The 15,770-nt window shown below is 52.9% G+C and overlaps 1 protein-coding gene and 6 non-coding genes across 8 annotated transcripts; 3 read left to right on the top strand and 4 right to left on the bottom strand.

The window, feature by feature from the left end:
• Positions 1–94: 94 nt before the first annotated feature.
• On the top strand, positions 95–168 carry TRNAT-AGU. The gene has a single exon. It is a non-coding gene; the product is annotated as a tRNA-Thr (tRNA).
• An 8,608-nt stretch (positions 169–8,776) lies between these two features.
• On the bottom strand, positions 8,777–8,847 carry TRNAG-GCC. The gene has a single exon. It is a non-coding gene; the product is annotated as a tRNA-Gly (tRNA).
• A 1,670-nt stretch (positions 8,848–10,517) lies between these two features.
• HES7 (hes family bHLH transcription factor 7) lies at positions 10,518–13,947 on the top strand. Of its 2 annotated transcripts, none has more exons than XM_008581698.1 (4): positions 10,518–10,569; positions 11,446–11,541; positions 12,117–12,204; positions 12,533–13,947. In XM_008581698.1, exons 1-4 carry the CDS (start codon positions 10,528–10,530, stop codon positions 12,988–12,990), a joined length of 684 nt encoding a protein of 227 aa, XP_008579920.1. In that variant the 5' UTR covers positions 10,518–10,527; the 3' UTR covers positions 12,991–13,947. The 2 variants fall into 2 exon arrangements, with proteins under 2 accessions (XP_008579920.1, XP_008579921.1); XM_008581699.1 differs by having other exon boundaries at positions 10,528–10,569; positions 12,117–12,198; positions 12,512–12,990.
• On the bottom strand, positions 13,550–13,637 carry TRNAR-UCU. Its single transcript is given in 2 exon segments — positions 13,550–13,585; positions 13,601–13,637. It is a non-coding gene; the product is annotated as a tRNA-Arg (tRNA).
• A 190-nt stretch (positions 13,948–14,137) lies between the features above and the next one.
• Positions 14,138–14,219, top strand: TRNAL-UAG. The gene has a single exon. It is a non-coding gene; the product is annotated as a tRNA-Leu (tRNA).
• Positions 14,220–14,666: 447 nt separating this feature from the next.
• TRNAQ-CUG lies at positions 14,667–14,738 on the bottom strand. Its single transcript has one exon. It is a non-coding gene; the product is annotated as a tRNA-Gln (tRNA).
• A 568-nt stretch (positions 14,739–15,306) lies between these two features.
• TRNAK-UUU lies at positions 15,307–15,379 on the bottom strand. The gene has a single exon. It is a non-coding gene; the product is annotated as a tRNA-Lys (tRNA).
• Positions 15,380–15,770: the final 391 nt, after the last annotated feature.

Genomic DNA, 15,770 nt, shown 5'->3' with positions numbered 1-15,770 from the left:
TCACTGAGGACCCACTACAACCCTTGTTTGGTAACTTTTCTTACTGGCGCCTATTAATAGCTGATCTAGCTGGAGACAGGGGCCCACTTCTGCTGGCGCCGTGGCTTAGCTGGTTAAAGCGCCTGTCTAGTAAACAGGAGATCCTGGGTTCAAATCCCAGCGGTGCCTAAGAGAGTTGGAGGTAGTATATTATTGCTGTGAAGAGGATGCCTTCTCGCCACTTTCATCGGGTCTTTCTGTCGCACCTCCTCAAAGATTCTTCTTACAAAGCCCTAAGAGAGTTGGAGGTAGTATATTATTGCTGTGAAGAGGATGCCTTCTCGCCACTTTCATTGGGTCTTTCTGTCGCACCTCCTCAAAGATTCTTCTTACAAAGTTAGAATCATCCCTGATCTTTTTTTTCTTCCCCTTACACTCCACATCGAATCAATCAGCAATTTCTATTTAAAATATGTCAAAATTTTGACTACTGGTTACTACCTTCGCCAAAACCCTCTGGTTCAAGCCACTCTTTTCTCTCACCTAGATTATTGCAATATCCCCTAAATTATTTTCTGTCTTCCGTTCTTGTTCCTAGTTCCCTTATACTTTTAATACATTGGGCAGAGTGATCCTTTTAAAACGTGTCAGATTCTGTCATTCCTCTCTTCAAAATCTTCCAATAGGGGTATCGATATGAATTTGTGGTTATTTTTTTTAAATTTTTTTTTAAAAGATGACCGGTAAGGGGATCTTAACCCTTGCCTTGGTGTTGTCAGCACCATGCTCACCCAGTGGTTTTTAATGTGTATAGATTCAGAAATAAATGTATACACACACACAACATATACACATACATATATTTCCTATCTCTGTCCATTGTGCCTAGAAGCAATAATACACCAGTAGCAATGAGCACACCAAGTGTCCATATCTTGGTTACTAAATGCCATTCTCTACTAAAATGAACCAAGGCTCTTTGGAGAAAAGGTTAATTTCAGGACTGGGGCTGGAGAATTACAAGATGATCTCAGAACATTCTGTTGTACCAGAAAGTAAAGAAGTGCTCAAAGAAAATTGGGTACATTTCAAAAAGACACAGCAGCTAGGAACTGCAGCCAAAGGGGATCCCACTGGCTAAATCTGGGAGACAATTTGAGCATTAAAGTAAATGATTGCAATGGATTATAATTTATTGAATCCAAAGGTCATACTGATAAAAATGAATGAATGAATGAATGGGGTTGGGGGAGGGAAAACTCTTACAGTAAACTACCAACTAATAAATATAGAAGCAGCACCTAAGTTAGAAGTCACCCGTGGTGGCTGGCCAAATAGCTCAGTTGATTTTGGCACAGTCTTATAAGAGCAAGGCCACAGGCTGGGATCCCTGAACTGGCCAGTCTGCCAAAATCATCAATGTTCACTAAACTAGTGAGTGAACTTTTTAATTTTTTTGGCCAGTTGGCCAGTATGGGGATCCAAACGAACCCTTGACCCTGGTGCTGAAACACCACACTCTAACCAACTGAGCTAACTGGCTGGCCCAAATGAGTGAACTTTTTACTTTATTTTTTTATTTTTATTATTTTTTATTTTTTAATTTATTTTTTTTTTTTGTCTTTTTTTTTTTTTTCCTTTTTGTCTTTTTTTTTCGTGACCAGCAACAGATCGCAACCCTCAGTGTCGCGCCCGTACCGGACCGAGACCGGCAACGGGATCGCAACCCTCAGTGTTGCCCCCGCTCCTCGCTCAGCCAGTGAGCGGTCGGTCTGCATGTGGGATCCGAATCCTCGGCGGGAGCGCCGCCGCGCTTCCCAAACGGCGCACTGTAGCAGTGCGCCACCGGCCGGCCATGAACTTTTTTTTTTTAAGTGAACTTTTGATGAGGCATAATTACTGAAGAGTCTCTAAGTATCTTCCCACAAATCACATATTAGTTACTAAAAGGAAAATAATAACTTTACAGTGGAGAAATCTGGTGAACACTATTTTAACCAGGTGATGGAGGTCAATATATGATTATTGGGACGCGTGTTCTGATGTGATGTACTGAGGGGGACAGAGCATCACTTCTGCACTGATGTTCCGCCAAAAATGCATAACCCGAGTGACTTGAATCTACCCATGAAGAAGTGTCAGACAAACCAAACTGAAGGACATTCCACAAAATACCTATCCAGAACTCTTCAAAACTGTCAGGATCAAGAACAACAAAGAAAGATTCCTTCAGGATGTCAAACTGAAAAGACAATTAAACGTGACGTGATCCTGGATTGGAAAAAATAAAGGACATCACTGGAACAATTGAGGAAATGTGAAGTGGACTGTGGATTAAATTATAGTACTATACTAATTTTAATGCCCTGATTTTTTTTTTCCTTTTTGTCTTTTTTCGTGACCGGCAACCCTCAGTGTCGTGCCCGTACTGGACCGGGACCGGCAACGGAATCACAACCCTCGGTGTTGCTCCCGCACCTCGCTCAGCCAGTGAGCGGCCGGTCTGTATGTGGGATCCGACCCCTTGGCGGGGGCGCCGCCGCGCTCCCAAGCGGCGCACTGTAGCAGTGCGCCACCGGGCCGGCCCTTAATTCCCTGATTTTGATAATGGTACCTTTATGTACTATTATGCTATAAGTATCCTTATTCTTAGGAAACACTCACTGAGTACCTAGGTGCAAATGGGCCAGATATTTCCATTGTACCCCCAAATGGTTCAGAAAAACAAATATTTTATATCTATGCAATATTTGGAGAGAAATGATAAAGCAAATGGGGCAAAATATAAACAATTGATAGTAGAGAAAAGAGTATACAGGAGTTCTTTGTACAATTCTTTTTTTTTTTTTTTTTTTTTTAAAGATGACTGGTAAGGGGATCTTAACCCTTGACTTGGTGTTGTCAGCACCACGCTCACCCAGTGAGCGAACCGGCCATCCCTATATGGGATCCGAACCCAGGGCCTTGGTGTTATCAGCACTGCACTCTCCCGAGTGAGCCACAGGCCGGCCCCTTTGTACAATTCTTGCAACTATTTTTTTTTTTTTTAAGATGACTGGTAAGGGGATCTTAACCCTTGGCTTGGTCTTGTCAGCACCACGCTCTTCCAAGTGAGCAAACCGGCCATCCCTATATGGGATCCGAACCCGTGGCCTTGTTGTTATCAGCACCACACTCTCCCGAGTGAGCCAGGGGCTGGCCCTTCTTGCAACTTTTTTGAAAGTTTAAAATTATGTAAAAATTAAAAGTTCCAAAAATAAAACAAAACCAGAAAAATAGGGGGAAAAGCCCTTCAATGACTTCTTATCTCACTGGGGGATGAGTAGGTCCTTACATAGTCCTTCGAATGACCTAGAATGTCCTACATGACCTATTCCCCCTTTTTCTTCTCTGATCTCATCTCCTGCAACTTCTGCACTTGCCACCTCCACTCCAGTCCAGCCAGCCACCTGCCGCTCTCAGTTCCATTGACAAACCAGGCATATTGCCACCTCAAGGCCTTCCTGCTAGTGGTTCCCCTTGCCTGGAATGCTCTTCCCCAGGTATCCCCATAGCCTGCTCCCCTTACCTCTTAAATTTCACCTTCTCGATGAGTCCTTCTCTGATCATACCATCGGAAATTACAATACTCACTCTCCGCTTCCCTTCTCTGCTTTATTTCTCTCCACAGCACTTATCACCATCTGACAAATGGTATGCTTTGTATAATGTACATTGACTATTTCCCCCACAAGAATGCATGGCTCGTAAGAGCAGAGATCACTGTCCGTTTTGTTTAGGGCGATACCCTGAGGCCTAGAACAGAGCCTGGCTGATGTATGCACTCTATAAATATATGCTGAAGAATGAAGGAATTTCAGGGTTTCAGGCCTTTTATGTTGGGGTGGGGGGCTTTACAGGTTCTGAAGTGCTTTCACTGCCCCTTTTATTCTGCCTGGGTCTGTGCTGCCCCCTCTCTTTTCTTTAGTTTTGACACCCAAGGCAAGCTGAGGAAGGCAAGACCCAGAGAGTTTGCCTTGTGGGCCTAGAGACGTTCTATCCTGGTTCTTCCCTTGGCCCCAGAGCCTGGTCCTCTTACTTCCCAACCCCCAATCCCCCAGGATCCAACCCCTATTCAGGACCCAGGACGTCCCAGGAAACAAAGGAAGTAAGCCTCCCCTTTGAAGAACTGAAGGGGGAGGAGCTGAGCCTTGGAACCCAGTCCTGGGGGACATTGCAGTGGAGGAGGGGAAGCTGGAAACCAGCTGTGCTGTCTCTGGTCTTCTCCTGTCCCCTGTCTCTCTAGAGGCCTAACACATGTGTGGGACAAGAACTTCCTGCCCCCAAGCCCTAATGTGGTTCACTGTTGAAAGGGCAGCAAGGGAGAGGCTTAGATGCTGATACACACACCATTAGGCCACATGTACACAGACACAACCACAGACACACAGGGACACAGGCCCACACTGACGCAGAGGCATGCAAACCACATGGAGACCCCCACCAACTACCTCAGACACAGACAAACTGGGGATGGGGATGGGGGACATCCTCACAGGCCACACTGGCACTGGAGCAAAGAGCTGGGGAAAATCACCCAGCCTAGTCTCACCCTGGGACAGCGGTAGGTTTTGGGGACCTAAAGCTTATATACTTTTTGGGGAGAGGGAGAAAGCTTTTTAAGAAAAAATACAAAATTGGCACAAAAAGTAGTACTTAGAGCAAAACAAGAGATCACAACAACTTACAAATTTCAAAAGTTGACAAATGCCACAAATGTTACAAAGTCTAAAAAAATAATTTATTTGTGTTAATTAACTGCCTGCATGCCACTATAATACTTTCCACTTACTAGCTGCCAGCTGTATACATTTCATATCTTGTTTCTCCTCTACCACCCATGTACTCATAGTGCCAAAGCCACTGGGCACACCCACACAACATGTGCCTTCTGGCCCTGTGCCCTCACAGCACAGAGCCTGGTGACCTGGTACAGAGGATAAGAGTATTTCTTGAAGCCAGTCCTACACTAGATTGTTAGACTAACTTAACTATATGTGGAAGTGACTACAAATCTCCCAAACACCGTATAACGACAAGGTCACAGGTTCAGATCTCAATACCGGCCAGCCACCAAAAAAAAAAAAAAGATAATAACCTAAATGTATTCCACAAAATCTCAAATCTTATGTCCCTGCAACTTACTTTTCCCATAACTGGATCCCCCAAATGCCCACATCCACTCCAACAGTAGGGGGAGAGTGTGACAGGGGGCAGCCAGAGTAGAAAGAGACTGGTCTTTACCACTTGCAGTTAAAATCTAACATTTGCAAATGTTATAGAAGCATATGGCCATGTGGACATGTTGGTAGGGCCCTTCCAGGGGTCTGTGTAAGTGAGGGCTCCTAAACTTTATTAGCTTCACGGTGAATTGGCCTCTGCACTTGAAATTCTTGGTCCCACATCTCAGATGTACTCTCAACCTGCCTAGAAATCCTATTCGAAATGAAGAGTTCACACCTTTTTTCTCCTCAAACGACCCCCCTCCAGTAACGAGCTTGATCCATTGTTCTTGGAGAAAGGACAGCAATCAGGGAGAGCCTGCTGCATCCTTCTTGCACCTTCTGTCTCCCTCACCTCACAGTGGGAGAGGAGTCTTTCCTGCTACTGAGGCTGATTTCCCTGCTATTGGCTCTGGCATCTTCCCACACTCCACACCCCCAGGTTACTGGTCAGCATTAGACTGGCTCTAGCCCCCCTCACCTCTTTCTGGTGCTCCTAGCCACCGCACACTTTTCTGCTCCCCACTCACAGCAAAACTTGACCAAACTGGCTACAGCCTCTGCCTGCATGCTGTCACGTCACATTCTCACCTCAGCCCACTCGAGTGGGACAGCACAGAAGTCACTCTCCCCCAGGCCATCCATGACTTCCAAGATGCTACACTAAATGGTTGCTTCTCAGTCTTTGCCCTACTTGACCTCTCAAGTAAGAGCTTAGCTTAGCTAGAGCTGACTGCTCTCTCTTCTTTTTTAAAATTTATTTTTTATTTTTAATTGACAAATAACGATTGTATATATTCATTCCGGCCAGCCGCCCCCTCAATTGTATATATTTATGGGGTACAATGTGATGTTTTGATATATTCATACATCGTGAAATGCTTAAGTCAAGATAATTAACATATCTATCACCTCACCTACTTACCTTTTTTTATTTTTATTTTTTAGTATCCCAACCTGGAGATACTGTGTGTGCGTGTGTGTGTGTTGTGTGTGTGGTGAGGGATTTTTTTTTTTTTTTCTTTTAAAGATGACCGGTAAGGGGATCTTAACCCTTGACTTGGTGTTGTCAGCACCACGTTCAGCCAGTGAGCTAACCGGCCATCCCTATATGGGATCCGAACCCGTGGCCTTGGTGTTATCAGCACCACACTCTCCCGAGTGAGCCACGGGCCGGCCCCGTGGTGAGGAATTTAAAATCTATTCTTTTAGCAATTTTGAAATATACAGTACATTTTTATTAACCACGATCACTATGCTGTGCAATAGATCACTCCTTCTTTGTGCACTCTCTTTTCTCGGTCTCCAGAACACCTCAACCCCCTACTTTCCCCAGTACCTCTCTGACTACTCTAGACTCCTTTGCAAGGTCTTCCTCCTCAACTGACCTTTAAGTGTTGGGGTGCCCCAGGGGTCCTTTCTCGGCCCCTTCTCTCTCCACACTCTCTCCCTAGGTGCTCCAGTGTAGTGGCATTAAAAGTCATCTGTCTTCCAATTACTGCCCCAATATTTACCCTCCAGCTTTGATCCCCGGCTTTCCATATCTCCATCCTAAGTGTTGACCTCCATTTGGGTGTCTAAGGGGGAATCTCAACTAACGTATTTAACGTATAATGCTTCTCTCCCTAAGCCTCTCCCCCGATCCGCGCAGGTGTCTCATCTCAGTAAAAGATACCACCATCTACCTGGTTACATAAGCCAAAGACCCAGAAGTAACCCGTTCATGTCCTCTGTCCACCGCCACCTCCTCAGTTCAAGCCATCACCATGTCTTGCCTACAAGATTGCTCCAACTCGGCAAATGAACCTCCGCTTCCATGCTCCACATAGCAGCCAAAGCAATCTTTCAAAACACGGGTCAGAGAGTGTGGTGCTGGTGACGACAAGGTCCCAGGTTCGAATCCCCGTACCGGTCAGCCGCAAACAGCAGCGACAACAAAAATCCATGGATCGGAGAATATGGCATTCCTGGCTATACCCCCCACTGGCTTCCAGCGACACTTAGTGCCAACTGTCTTTGAGAGCCTCCAAGGCCCTATGTATGTGATGGGCTATGCCCGACCCTCCCATCTCATCTCTGCGGCTCTCCAAAGTGTCCGTCCCAGGTTGGCTGTCCCTCTTTCTCTAGCTGCCACCAGCTAAGCCTTTCCTACCTCAGAACCTTCCCACTTGCTGTTCCCTTCTCTGGGACTGGGTTCAGATGTCACCTCCTTATAGAGGCTGTCTCTGACCGCCCAGGGTAGAGTAGCCACGACCGGTCCCCCACCCCCACCCCCATCCCCAGCCTTACAACCATCTGAAATTATCTTACATCATTTTCTGATTTCTTAGTTATTTTCTGTCCCCTCCACTATAATGTCAGCTTCAGGAGCACCCAGACCCCATGCACACCCGATGCCTAAAAGTACTTGACACATAAATATCTGCTGAGTGAATAAATACAGCAGCGGCGCCCACCGACACACAGATGCCCAGATTGTTTAGCCATTTCCTTCTGGGGGCCACTGTCACGGTTTAGAGCTGAGAAGAGAGTCGCTGAATTTGCCAGTCACTGACACAATCCGGAGACAAGACAGAGACCCAGCACTTTGGTCCAGATGAAACAGGCTAAAAGGACAGGGGACAGAAACCAGAGACAGGGACACAGACCCAGGCTGGACGAGTTCCAGAGAGAGATCGAGACAGACGAAGACCGAGGCCCAGGCTCGGCGAACCAGAGACCCGGGTCCCCAGCAGCCGCGGCCGCAGCTGGGGACAGCGCCAGGAGGAGGGCGCGGAGGGAGGCGGTGCGCCCGGCGGCCCGACGCGTGCGGGATCAAAGCGGCCGGGAAGGGGCGGGGCGGGGAGGTGACGGGAACCTGGAGGTGTGAGCGAGCTTCCCAGGGGACGGCAGGAGCGTGGGAGCGCAGAGAGTCCCGGAGAGACGGCGACAGCCCCGAGACCCGGAGACACCCAGAGACCGGAGAGACCCGGGGTAAGAGATGCGGAGAGACAACTGAAGACCCAGGGAGACCCAGGGCGGAGGTCGCTACGAGACCTGGAAAGAACGTGAGAAATACAGATGGAGACTCCGAGAGCCGCAAGGCCGGCGACACAAAAAGGCTCAGACCTGTGGGCTCAGGCAAAAGACGTGCGCATCCGAGAGAACAGAAAACCCGGGAGAGGAAGAGAAAACCCGGGACAGGAAGAGAAATGGGAAGAGCAAGGGAGTGAGAGCGTGTGGGGCGGAGACACCGCGCCCCTCCTCCGCGGAGGACCCGCAGGACCCCCGGGGCGGGGATCCGGGCGCCGCGTCCTTTCTCAGGGTCGCGCCTAGAGAGGTGCAGGTCGGGGGCGGAGGCAGCAGGACCCCCAGACTGGGAGGACGGAGGTGTGAGGACGTGCGGAATCAGGGTCTCTATCAGGGGCTTCAAACTCTGCGGAGCCGAAAGGGTAACACCATTTGGTAGAAATGTTTCAACACTGGTGCTTTTATTAAAGTCATCGACTGGATTATCCTGTCTCCCCTAGCGGATGAGAAAAAACGAAGTTCATTAGTGCATTGGCCGGGAATCGAACCCGGGCCTCCCGCGTGGCAGGCGAGAATTCTACCACTGAACCACCAATGCTAACGACGGCAAAAGGTCTCTCAATGACCCTAAGTGAGCTTGTAAGAGGATGAGGTGGCAGTGGCCCGGCAGACGGCGTAGGCAGGCCAGGGGCTCAAGGAAGGAGTGTCCCCAATGGTTGACGTGGGTGGAGCGCCTAGCCATCCTTCCTCCTGCCCGGATCCGGCCACCGGGCCATAAAGCCACCCCATATGGCCAGGGGCGGCCCCACACCCGGGTGCGAACAACCCAGGGCCCCGAGCCTCGCGTGCAGGTGAGAAAAACTCAGCCCGAGCCCAGGTTCCCAAGGGGGGGTGGTGGTGGCGGGGGCTGCTGGGGCCACACATCTGCGCTCCCATTTGGCCGATGTAGGGGGAGGTGGGTGTGCTGGGGGCCGTGATCCCAAATGGGAGCCCTCTCCTCAAGGTTTGTGCAAGGCAGGCTCTGTGAACACACACACACACACACACACACACACACGCGTGCGCGCGCGCGCCAAGGTGTGCAAGGGAGCTGGGAGGGCTTGGAGGAAGCCCCACTCACTCATCTCTGACTCCAGAGCTATCTTCTGTCTCGGTCTGTAACCCTGTCTTTCCGTGTTGTGGTCCCTACCAATCTTACTGTCTCCTTAAATTTCTGATTTATCTTCTCAGGCGCTTTGTCCTGAAGTCTCCCAGTGCTCACGCATAATTCTGCAGAGGGTCAAGCTCTTGTTTGAGGTGGGTGTTTATCTCTTTTTGTATTCCTTTCTTGTTCCTTTAGGAAAACTGCCTGCTCCCTGCTCCCCGGTCACGAGGGGGCCTCCAGAAGCAAGCAACACGGGCACACTTGTGTGAGGTGTCCGGTCAGGCGCACTCCTGAATCTCCTATAATTAGTTTTGAATCGACTACTGTACTTGTAAGTGGAAAATCTCTCCATGCTTCAAACTTGCTTCCTCTTCCTCGAAGCTCCCCCTGTCCCCCTCAGTCCAGCCATCCTCAAGGGGACCCTGTTTCCAGAGCACCTACTTCTCTCTGCTTCTATAATAGCTAATTGATGACACATCGTCTATTTCACTAGATCCTGCAGGGATAAGCTGGGCCTCTCCTGCGTATCTCAGTATGAACCGTCCAAGGCTAAACCAGTGCACTGTGCACACAATGACCGCGAAGATGTTGGGGGAATTGACTATAACGGACGTAGATAGAACAGAGCGCCTTTTCCATCTATAGGCAGAGCCCCAGTTGAGTCAGGAGGATCCGCCCAGCACACTCGCTTTGCTCCCTACCCCGACTAGGAGGCGAATTTTGGGGAAGATGTATAAATAAGATTGAGCCTGGGGGCTTAGGTTGCTAACTTTTATTTCAGGGTTAGCGGGGGTACAGTGAGCCTCTAAGAAAGCTGCAATTCACTTAAACTGCCTCTGCCCGTTGTAGCCTCCTCCCCTCAGCTGTGTCCCGCCTCATTATACAGCCTTATGGTCCTAAAACCAGCCGCTGCCCCCTTCGCCCCTCACTTCCCACACTCCCGGGCCAGTTCCTCTCCTTCCCCTCCCCCTTTCACTCCTCCCCTTTCCGGGAGCCTCGTGCCGGGGTCCTTGTGGGGTGGCATCCTGGTGCTGAAGGGGGCGGGGACGGGTCCTATCCCTCCTACCCCGACGCGGCGGGATATAAGGCTCAAGGGTAGCAGAGACCAGGTCCACGCCAGGGTCCGGAGGAGCAATGGTCACCCGGGATCGAGCTGAGAATAGGGACGGCCCCAAGGTGAGAGGCGGGAGGAGAGGGAGCAGAGGTCCCTCGTCCTGCCAAGGGAGAGGCTGGGAACGCTGGGCCGGAAGGGGAGACGTGCCCGGGGGACCCAAGCAGGCAGGAGCTGCAGAGGAAGCTGCAAAGTAGGAAGAAGGGGACAGGGTTAGAGGACCCCCCCGCGTGGGCGGCGGAAGCGGAGGTCTAGGGGCTTGGGCGATGGGGTCGGTACCTTGCGGCTCGGGGGGCGTGGGAGGGGACCAGAGTGTGAGTAAAATAAGCAAGGGGAGGACGGAGCCAAGGGAGCAGGGTGGGAGCAGAAAGAGGAGAGGATTGGCGCTCGCTCCGAGCAGGCTGGAGTTGCCTCTGCGCCAGCCCCAGCTCCGAGGGCTCCAGGCCGGGTGGAAGATTTGAGGAGAACCAGTGGAGAAGGCCGACGGCCTGGAGGGCTGGGGGGACAAGAGGAGGCGCGGTCGTGCCAGTTGTCTCCCTTTCTACACTCAGGGCCGCCAGCTCTGAGCCCCGCACCGTGCGGCCACGTGCCAGGGCGGAAAGCGGGTCCCCAAGGTTCTCCACTGAGACAGAGAGAGACTGCACGAGACGGAGACGTAGAGAGAAAAGAGGAGGAGAGACGCAGAGAGGGGAGGAGGGAGGACAAGACTGAGAGAGGAGGATGCGGAAGACCCGGGAGAGAGACGAGGCCGCGAGCTACAGAGAATGACTCTAGGGTCGTCGGGAGGGGGCGCGGAGAGGGCTCGGACGGTCCCGCCCCAGGCCGTCGGGTCTGGGGAAGGGGTGGAAGCGGGGCTCTCCCAGCGGCGGGATCCGCACGCCGGCGCGGCTGCGCTGAGTCGCGGTCCGGTCGGCCCGCTCTCCCTCTCCCGCTTGTCGCAGATGCTGAAACCGCTTGTGGAGAAGCGGCGCCGGGATCGCATCAACCGCAGCCTGGAGGAGCTGAGGCTGCTGCTGCTGGAGCGGACCCGGGACCAGGTCAGTCCCTCCGCCGGTCCTGGACTCCCAAGCATCCCGCTCCCGCCTCCCAGGGCTTCCCACCGGGGTGGGGACGTACGCTGGACTGGCGACCCTGGCCCCAAGGCATCCTGACCCGTCCGACTCCCGCCCTTGGGACCCCCTCCCAGACCCCCTCCCGCTCCCACAACGCGGTCTTCCCACCGCCCCTCGGGTCTGGAAGCTCCACGCCTGACTGTAAAGTGCGCTCCCGGGCCGGCCGGCGGCGCCTCTGGGGTCTCTGAATCTCCTCTTCCCCGCTCGGCGCCCCTCCCCGCCAGCCAGCTTCAGTCCTGCCGCGCGCTTCACTCCACTCCCTCCTCTCACCTCCGGCATTGGGTCCATCCCCTCGGGTTGGACAGTGTCATCTCGGGGCGGGCCAGAACCGTCCTCGGTCATTTCCAGTCCTCATTCGGTCGCGCGTTCTGTGGGCAGCGCGCAAATGCGACCCGGGGGCACCCCCAGCTCCCGCACCCGCCCCTCCCTTCTTCCCCCTGCCACTTTCCCCCTCTCTCCCCACCCCTTTCTGTCTCTGCGCCCTCCCCTCCCGCCTGCAGAACCTCCGGAACCCGAAGCTGGAGAAAGCGGAGATCCTGGAGTTCGCCGTGGGCTACTTGAGGGAGCGCAGCCGGGTGGAGCCCCCGGGTACAGCGCGGGGGTGGGGCCGCGGAGGGCGGGAGGGGACTCGTGCAGGATCTGGCCGGGGACGACGGGGCGGGCCCCGCGGTGTACGGCGGGCGTGGGGAACGGCAGTCTCTGCTGCTCCGAGGCGAGGTTAATAACACCCGCGCGTCTGTCTCTGTGTCTCCCTCATCTTCTCCCTCCGTCCGTCCATCTGGCTTCCCGTTCCTGTCCGTGCGTCTGTCCGGCCTCTGTACCTCTGCGCCCCTTCCCTTCCCTTCCCTCGCCCTTGTCGGGCCCCTGCCCTGCCCGCCCGTCCTCTTGCCGGCCGCACCCGCCTGCGCGGCTCCAGGGGTTCCCCGGTCCCCAGCCCAGGACGCCGAGGCGCTCGCCAGCTGCTACTTGTCCGGCTTCCGCGAGTGCCTGCTCCGTTTGGCGGCCTTCGCGCACGACGCCAGCCCGGCTGCCCGCGCCCAGCTCTTCTCCGCGCTGCACGGCTACCTGCGCCCCAAACCGCCCCGGCCCGAGCCGGTAGATCCCAGGCTCCCAGCGCCACGCCAAACGCTGGACCCCGCCGCACCGGCCCTTGGCCCCGCGCTGCACCAGCGCCCCCTAGTGCACCAGGGCCCCCCTAGCCCGCGCTGCTCATGGTCCCCAGCTCTCTGCTCCCCCCGCGCCGGGGATCCCGGCGCGCCGGCGCCCCTCACTGGACTGCTGCCGCCGCCGCCGCCGCCGCCGCCTCACAGACAAGAGGGGGCTCCCAAGGCCCCGCCGCCCCCGCCGCCCGCGTTCTGGAGACCTTGGCCCTGAGCTTTGGGGGTGTGGGGGCAGGGGCTGGGGACGGGGTAGAGACTCCAGCTCGAGGGCAGCAGAGGGACCCGGGCGTCCGGGAGAGGAGGTGTTGGGGAGGGCGGCGGGGCGCGCGGGCGCAGCGCGCGGGTGAGATGTGGTCTATATTAGAGTATCTATATAAATATATATTTCCCTGGTTCCTGTCCCTTTTCCCTGCCCCCTTTCCACTGCGTCTAGGATTGTACTCTCTCTGCCCCTGGCCCAGTCTCAGTCCCTTCCCAAGTCCCTAGTGCATGGAATAAAGTGGTTATTAAATCCCCATGTGTCCCCGAGCCAGGGGCCTGCCTTTATCTCGGCGTCCACGCCCACTTTCCCTTCCCTTCTGTCTCCCACCCCCAGTCTTGCTCTCCATGGCCCAAGCCCCGGGGCAGACAGGTAAGTAAAGAAGAGAGCAGAGCGGAAACTGAGGTTGGAACTGAAACGAAGTGGAAAACACAGAGATAGGGTAGGGGGAAAGGGGATGGGAGCCTTTAAGAAAAAGCCGGATTAAGAGAAAAGGTAACAAGTGAAATAAAACCGACTCTGGTGGGATTCGAACCCACAACCTTTGAATCGCTTGTTTCGTCACTAGAAGTCCAATGCGCTATCCATTGCGCCACAGAGCCACCTGGCGAGTGGCGGCGTCTGGTGACCTACGGGTATTAGCATAGGAAAGGGGGCGGGTTGGGGGAGTGTGTGTGAGGGAATTGGGCGGGTCGTGGCAGGAGCACGCGGTTTGGATCTCAAAGGGCGCAGAGCACCTGAGCCGGGTGGGAGTGAGGGCACGCATGTGTGGCAGAAACGGGGAGGGAGAGCGAACGAATGTGAGCGAGGGAGTGCAGAGCTGCGGCTGCCCGCTTACGGGGTGCTTCCAGCTCCGGCGCACCGCACTCCCAGATGTGGCCCAACCCAAATAAACTTGCTTCGTTGTACATTTCTGTGTGTCTGTTTCTTCCGGCTTATCTATGCTGCCATCTGCTGCTATGCAGTCCGGAGTTTAGATGGTTCCCTATTGCTGGTTTGAAAAATGTGGGAAAGGAAGACTGAACCTTTTGGTACTATTATCTTCGCCAGTTTTTCCGTCTAGTCTCTTAGGAGGACAATGGGGACACCCCACCTTCACCCAGGTAGCGTGGCCGAGCGGTCTAAGGCGCTGGATTTAGGCTCCAGTCTCTCCGGAGGCGTGGGTTCGAATCCCACCGCTGCCAGAGCAGGGTTTTTCTCGTGGTCCGGCCGAGCACTCTATTAATCCATGAAGAACACCCCTATCGTGTTCTCTTAATTTTTCGAAGCCCTTGGGATACATGGTTTCACCACCGGCTAACCTCTGTTCTCGCAGACAAATCCTAGGTCTGCATCCCAACCCCAAATCAAGACCTGATAGAAACTGCGAAGGTAACCTTCTTTTCTTCACACCTGATCTCTATTTTAACTTGTACTCAGATATGACATTTTTATCTCTCAAAATTAGCTCAACCTCCAATATGTTTAAATGATTTACTGTATGTTCTGGCAGTGTGATACAAGCTTTAATCAAACAGTGTGAAAAGCTCAAAGCATAGTGTCCAAGTTTGCTTTTCTCTGCATGAACTAATCTCATAAGAGGCCAACAAGTAATACACGACAGAAGTCGCTGGTGCTGCCCGAAAAGCTTAAGGTTCCACCGAGATTTGAACTCGGATCGCTGGATTCAGAGTCCAGAGTGCTAACCATTACACCATGGAACCCCTTGTAGCGTGGCCTTTCAGGGATTGTATACATTTCTGCTATTCCTATTCTACGTGTCCCCTTCATCCTGTCATTTACAAAAGACAAAACAAAACAAAATTCGCTTGCCCTGTGGGATATACCGGACACCACCATCGAGCACCTGCAATATGAATTGAGATGTACTGTCAGCTTCTAAACACAAATCGTATTTAGAACACTTTGTACTTAAAATTTCATTAATAATTAAAATTTTTTTGGTTACATGTTAAAATAAGATTTTGTAATATTGGGTTAAGTAAAATATATTATTAAACATAATTTCACCTGTTTGTTTTTCCTCTTTTTAATGTGGCTACTAGAAAATGTAAATTCGCATGTAGGGCTTTCCTAGGTATTACTGCTCCAAGACGTTTCTACTTCCCCTCCGCTGTCATTCAAGCTAAATCCTAGCCCACTAAATATAACTTCCGTTTGAAGCCCGGTAACTGTATTTTTGTTACTTTTTTCCGTGGTTTTGGTGGACGGAGAGCATTGTAAGTGTACCCCAAAACAAATCTATCGTCACAGGCTGAAAGAAAACTAGGACGCCCGAACAGGGACTTGAACCCTGGACCCTCAGATTAAAAGTCTGATGCTCTACCGACTGAGCTATCCGGGCTCTCGCACCAGCTTTCCTCTCCTACCTATAAGTTTTCATGAACGGAAGTCCAGTCTCGCTGAACAGAGAGAGAATTGTGTGTATCTCTGCGCAGGGGATCTCGGCACAGATCTGAAGGAAGAGGGTGAAGCCCTGCTGTTGCCGATTGGACTTTCCACGCCTCCTTTCCTGAGAGCCCCGCCGAGGCTGGGACGCTGGCGCTGGAGAGTCGCGGAGGGTGGAACCACGCGGTGCCAGGACTGGCCGCGCGGGGCCGCTGCGAGCTACGGGCTGCCCTCGCCAAGTTCCTCGTGACCTAGATCCCGGGCACCTCCGGCACCCCGACTCCCGCCCACCGTTCTGCAGGCCGAGGGCGGGCCAGGAGCGGGAAGAATGCCACATGGGCCCTCCA

Source organism: Galeopterus variegatus, unplaced genomic scaffold (assembly GCF_000696425.1).
Source record: "Galeopterus variegatus unplaced genomic scaffold, G_variegatus-3.0.2 Scaffold2442, whole genome shotgun sequence".
In the NCBI taxonomy this organism is placed as follows: domain Eukaryota; kingdom Metazoa; phylum Chordata; class Mammalia; order Dermoptera; family Cynocephalidae; genus Galeopterus; species Galeopterus variegatus.
This window is presented reverse-complemented; position numbering and strand designations above follow the sequence as displayed.